At 30.8% G+C, this 6513-nt stretch overlaps 1 protein-coding gene across 1 annotated transcript; it reads left to right on the top strand.

Annotated features, from left to right (window-relative positions):
• The first annotated feature begins 2979 nt into the window (after positions 1-2979).
• LOC108330188 (deSI-like protein At4g17486) lies at positions 2980-5786 on the top strand. Its single transcript, XM_017564693.2, has 4 exons — positions 2980-3385; positions 4483-4770; positions 5297-5377; positions 5466-5786. The coding sequence occupies exons 1-4, from the start codon at positions 3202-3204 to the stop codon at positions 5678-5680; spliced, it is 768 nt and encodes a 255-aa protein (XP_017420182.1). The 5' UTR covers positions 2980-3201; the 3' UTR covers positions 5681-5786.
• The last annotated feature ends 727 nt before the right edge of the window (positions 5787-6513 follow it).

Below are 6513 nucleotides of genomic sequence, written 5' to 3'. Positions count from 1 at the left end.
GCAAGTAGTATTTCCAAATGTTATCATCAATAAAATCTCATCACAATTCAGTAAATTTATAATTTATTGAATTTTAAAAAAGTTTAATTTTAAAAAATGTAAGTTAAAATCGTTTTCAAAATATATGTTAACACTTGTTTGAATAACTTAAAAAGAAAATAATTTAAATAATTAATTAAATATATTTTAGAAAAAGAAAGAAAGAAAAGCAAATAAAAATTTGGAGAGTTGAAAAGTGAATTTTAGTCAATTTTGTAAGACGGAGTCACAGGACAAAGGCAAAGTTGTGGTCTTTCTATAAACAAAATTAGCTGATTAAATAAAAGGAAAGAGTATAGAAGTTGAGAAATTTTGTTTGAATGAGTAGAAGAAGTATGGAGAAAGAAAACAAATTCTGCAAGTCATCATTAGTAAACACCAAATATCTTTACTTGAGGATCATAAAACTAATGTCAAAAGCTCAACAGTGAAAAAATATTCCTTAAAAAATCAATATCGGTGGCGGAAAAAAGCTTAGGATCGAATCGATTTCCAAAGTTTTATGTAAGCCATGGAAAAATATTATGTGGGTCATTTTGATGCTTCTTCATTCATATCAATTTGATACGAGTTGTATAAAAAGTTATTTAAGTCTAATTTAATTTTATATATCAAGATGATTTTTATTAAATTTAATTTAATTTTATAAAATTAGTTTATAAAATAAAATTTATATTTACATATTAGAAATCTCACGTAAACTAAAACAAAATCAATTTATTTGTATACTTGAAAATATGAATTATGAGAAAATTTGGTGAGTTGTTCTCACGTTCTTGTGCCCATGGGTGCTACAAAATGAGGCAACCAAAAGGAAAAAAGCAAAGCAACGACAAAGCTTTCGTTGTTGTTTTGAGACATTGGTTCAGTCGTCTGGCTAAATGCTGACGAGTCCACTACTCTTTGTTCTTTCAAAAGTCACACCCTGAAGGAATGCAAAATCAAAATATATGATATCAAGATTCTCTCCTCTGCTATATAGAAATTATTTTTAAAATATTTTAAATTTGTACCACAAATCCACAAAGAATGTGAAAAATAAAATAAAATACAGAATAACCGATAAATGGATATGCTTAACCCATTGAATAATAATAAAAATGGTGAAAAAAAAGTTACATCTTTGTTTAGTATACCCTCCGTGTCTCATCTTTCTTATTGACCAAAATACACACACATATATATATATATTATATTTAAAACATACAAGAATTCTTATTTTGATATGCAGTATTGTATATGTTTTGTGTTTCCTTAGTAGGGTGTGTATGTTATTTCATGTGATGCTTATTTTTATTATTTAAATTTTTTAAAAGAATAAATGTAACTAAATGATGGAAAAAATAAATAAATGAAGCTATCACAAAATGAGTACAAACTGGATGGTTGAAATAGAGAAAAGAATCGTATTATTATTAGTGATTGTAAAGTACTTATTAAACTCGAAATTTATGATAGTAAATGTTGGGTTTTAAGGAAATTCCCAAACACACACACAAAATGGAATACCTTATAAAATTGAGAATGTTAAGATGAATGTATGACAAAGAAAAAATAAAGAAGAAAATTTAGAGATAATGGAATACAATTATCATTACTAAAAAAGACCATGTTAGTTAAAAAGTGAACTCAAAAAACTATCTTTTTTAGTAAACTTATTTTTTTAATAATTAAACTTTTTTAAATATAATTTAATCCTATAAAATTAATTAACTTATATTTATATTTATTTATAAACAACAAATTTGTCTGATTTTTAATCAATGTAAAATATTCAAATACATTTCAAACCTAAGACTAACTATTAATAATAGTTTAATAACTGTTCGATAAAAATGGCATGCTAAATCTAACAAAGAGTCAATTTTATTAAAATAAATTATAAATAACTTTAATATTATCAATATGTAACATCCCAGATTATATAGAAGCATATAATATAGTGAGTCCCCATTTAAATAAAAGAGAACAGTTAGAATAGACGGTAAATAAGGTAATTAAGCTTACCGTCATCCCAAAATGAGTCGTAATTTAAAACTTAAACGCAAATAGAGTATTTCAAAAGGATAGGAATCACATGGAAATCCTTAAAAACTCAATAGTAATTCAAAATACAGGAAATGCTAAGAGAATCCTAAGGAGACTAAGAAGCAACATCGTCTTCCTCCAAAGCCTGCTCCAGAGGCCCCTCATCCGCCTCTTCTCACATCTAAGTGGATGATCATTGCAAAAGAAAAACATACCCAAGCAAACACAAACACAAAAGCAAGAGTGAGCTAGATATAAAAATTATGTTATTCCAGTCACACACAATATGCAAATAAAGACGTATACACTACACTTCACACACACGACTTGTTGCATTTAAACTTGACTCGTCCGGACTTAGAATGATTGTCGAGCTATGGCGGGTTATGCACTCGTGGTGGCTTCTACTGCTTTGCAAAGCCATTGCTAATAGATTTCACCCTACCACACTCACAAGGTTAGTCCATTATCACTCACCTTAAGCTTGGAAGCACTAAATACTAGGACCTCCTGCTACTCCTCACCACATAGATCAATCCTCTCTACTTGAGAATGAAAGACCATTGAAGCGTCAGGAAAACCCCAGGATAAGTTGATTTAAATTTAATCTTATAAAGTCTGAATTTACATTAATTTATACGGTAAATTTATTTTATCTTTGACGTGAGATCTTTAATAAAATATAATGTATATGATATATTTTGATTTATAATAAATAAGTAATAATTAGACATTCCATCTATTTTGTGAAAAAAAAAATCCAGAGAGAAAAGCTGTATTCGAAGTTGGCGAAGACCGGTTTTACTTAAAGAAGAAAAAGATTGTTTGAGGGCAAAGTACAACAAAGGACAGAAGATGATTTGTAGTACACGTGGAAGAGACAGACAGACCCTCGTCATCTGCCGGGAAAGTTGGAATTTTTAATGAAAAAGAAGGAAGAAATTGCGGGGATCCAAATCCGAGTTTCTCGTTGTTTGGTCTAACATATTGTGATATATATTATTCATGGACTAAGAGTCACGTAATAAATAATGATTGAATAAATCAATATAAATAATTTGTTGCGTTTTGAGGATTTCCAAGGTTGTTTTGTTGCCCCAGGAATTCATAGAGAGCATCAATCTCTGTGGAAAAATGGGGACGACGAAGAGCAGCTCCAATTCTACCTCAAAATCTGATCATAATAATAACAATAATGTCAATGGCGACAAAGACAAACACAACATCACCAGAATGGTGTTGAATGTCTACGACCTCACCCCTCTCAACAATTATTTGTATTGGTTTGGCTTTGGAATCTTTCATTCTGGCATTGAAGGTTTCTTTCAACATTCTATTTCTTTTCTCCATTCTCTAAATCCTAATCTTATTTGTTTTTCTTCTCCATTTTCCATTCCATAACCTTAATCGTTTCTCTTCTCCATTTTCCTCACCCTCTCGAAGGATGTTTATTGTTATTTTTCTTCTTCTTCCTTTTTATATTATCATAAGATGCTTCATGATTCAATGCAATTTACTAGCAAACAAGCTTTTTAATTTCTGCCAACTTGCTACCACATATAATGTCCAAAAGGGTTTTGTAGATGAATATCTGCAGAGAAATATACAGATGAGAATCAAAGGAAGAAATTTATATACTTTTTTTTCCTTGGAATAGAATAATAGCCACATTGTGTTATGATTCTTTATATAGAACCTGTGACTGGTTGTATTCATCTTTTCTCTAAATCTCATTCAAGGAATGGTAACAGATACATATGATTTTGTGTGTATCAATGTTGTAGTTACCCATTTAAGAAATATGTTTACATGAACGAAATGGAAAAGAATTTATGGGATAATATATGTGTTTGCTTGTCTTGTATAAAATTCCAAAACAATTTGTTCTAATGAACTAATAGAACAGGCCCGGGAACATTTTAGCCTTCAAATATTGTTCCAAGATCCCTAGGAAAAGCATCCTCTTTCCCTATACCAGAAAAAGAACCATGGAATTAACCAAAGCCTTCACCTTTCATTTAACTAACATCTTCATATAATAGAACTAGAAAAGTACCTAAGCAACTCAAAATGCACAAACTATATACCAGAGAATTTGATCAATGAAAACCCTCCAAGTGTATTTATGGTCAAGTGAAGATATTAATGACAGCTACAAAAGTACTTTTGAAACAAATCAGTTTCTCTGATGTAATGCTCTCAGGGATATTACACATCAATATCTTTGAACATGCAGCTTATAAATTAGGATTCAGAAACCATGTTTACATATATATGTTGTAGGGTTTAAGAGTTGTTTTATTATGATTCCATGTTTCTTGTAATGTGTTATTGCATGGTTTCTTGCTTGTGTTGCAATATGTATATTGTACTGTTAATTGGAGGAAGCTTGTGTATGTATCTGTGTTTGAATAGTACACGGTAAAGAGTATGGATTTGGAGCTCATGACTTTCCAGCAAGTGGAGTATTTGAAGTAGAGCCAAAGAAATGCCCTGGATTTATATACAGATGTTCTGTCAATTTAGGCCAAATAAACATGCATCCTTCTGAGTTTCGAACTTTCATTGAGAGTATAGCTAATGAGTATCATGGAGATACTTACCACCTTATATCTAAGAACTGCAATCATTTTACGGATGATGTTTCAAATAGATTGAATGGAAAACGAATCCCAGGTTGGGTCAATCGTCTTGCTAGGCTAGGTATGAACACAACACCTTTGCTTTTGCCACCTTATAATTTATGTCTTTCTTACTTGATTTATCAGAAAAGGTTCTTACATGATGAATAACATCTTTGACAGTATGATATTTAACCAAGTCTGATAATATAGGATAAGATTATTCTTATTATATTTGTCTTTGAATTCTTATGAACTAAACGTGTGTAGTCTCAAACTATAAAGAAATCAATCACTAATAAAAAAAGACTTTTTATGTTAATTATTTTAAACTTTATATGTCTGTTTTATATCATATCTAAAGATTCAGAGGTAAAAACCAAAATTTATGTGTGACGTTTATACATCAAACATTTTAACAATTTAATTACAATTTAGTGTTGTGATAGGCTATTTTTTGTGTTAGTGAATTTTCAATATCATGGTTTGAAGATGTTTTGTACTTTTCATGGCACATTCTCTATATATTCTTGTAGACTACACAGAAGAGTTTGTTATGGAAACACAATGAAATATATTCTAAGTGCAGCCTTTTCGTGAAAATTTAGGTTCACTTTGCAGTTGCCTACTTCCTGAGTGTGTTGAAGTAACTACTGTTAAACAACTACCGGAATACCATGACTGTTCAGGTATATATATATGTTTCGTGTTCTTGCTTTTGCACTTTCTGCGTCCAATGTAAACATGTGCATTGATTCTCTGTGTGACTATTTGCAGAAGATGAAATCACTGATTCTCTTTCGTCTGCATCACCATGTGCATCTCAAGCAACATCAGTAATGGACGATGACCAAGAAAAACACCTTTTGTCACCTTTTGCCAGCAAAGCAGAAAATGTTTCGTTTGTTAAAGAGACACCATTAAAACGAACGTCACACGATGGAGGTGAGAAACACTTGGATAATGCATGCTGTGTTGGATTGAGTATTTGAACCGTATCTGTTTGTAGGGATGATTGGAGCCTAAAAATTGCTCATTTTTCAAAGGCTTACTGCATTCCTCATTCGTTTAGTGCCTTCAGATTTGTGTCAGGGTTGATTCAAGAAACAGTGGCTGATTGGTTTTCATGTATCATCATCAATGATTGAGTATGGGGCCTAGTTGTTCATGCATCAGGGTTTGTATTTGTGGAGCGATTTGGGGCTCTTTGCCATGTAAATTTCATCCAAGTTTGGAAATGAGTCATGGAAGATTCTTTACACGTAGCAATGGTTCTCTATGAGGCTTAGCTTATCATCTGTGCCAGCATTTTTTTTTTGGAGGATTTGTTGGGGGTCTTAGCTATGTAAATTTTAAGCGCATTTTTAGGAGTTACGAAATATTTTTACATGTTTAATGATTGTGTATGGAGCATAGTTGTTCTAATGCAAAGGTTTTAATTTTGGAGGAGATTGTTGGATCTCTTAACTACTTTTGAACACTGAGTTATATATAAATATTCTTCAAGACTTTATAAACCATTATGTGTTTGTGGGATTTATGTAGAAAGACATCTGTTACCCTAGAAAAGATGTAATAGTCTCGAAATGTGTTTGGTGAGGATGGATGGTGAATAACAAATTATCTATAGAAAGTCAAGAAAAGGAAATCAAGATTTTGAAGAGGGTCTTCAAGTTTACATGGGAAACCTAAACAAATCAAGATTTTGAAAAAGTAGTATATAAAACGACATTTGAAATAAAATTTTTGGAACGCATAAAATTCAGAATATATTTTCTGGAATAGATTTACAAAACAAACTTTCCAGAACACATATCACCTTGAT

Source organism: Vigna angularis, chromosome 4 (assembly GCF_016808095.1).
Source record: "Vigna angularis cultivar LongXiaoDou No.4 chromosome 4, ASM1680809v1, whole genome shotgun sequence".
Taxonomy (NCBI): Eukaryota; Viridiplantae; Streptophyta; class Magnoliopsida; order Fabales; family Fabaceae; genus Vigna; species Vigna angularis.
This window is presented reverse-complemented; position numbering and strand designations above follow the sequence as displayed.

Excerpts from the sequence above, each read along its gene's own strand:
- LOC108330188 (XM_017564693.2), top strand. The coding sequence starts at position 3,202 with ATGGGGACGACGAAGAGCAGCTCCAATTCTACCTCAAAATCTGATCAT. Across the intron at positions 3,386-4,482 it reads CTTTCATTCTGGCATTGAAG|TACACGGTAAAGAGTATGGA; the intron begins GTTTCTTTCAAC and ends GTGTTTGAATAG. Across the intron at positions 4,771-5,296 it reads CAATCGTCTTGCTAGGCTAG|GTTCACTTTGCAGTTGCCTA; the intron begins GTATGAACACAA and ends GTGAAAATTTAG.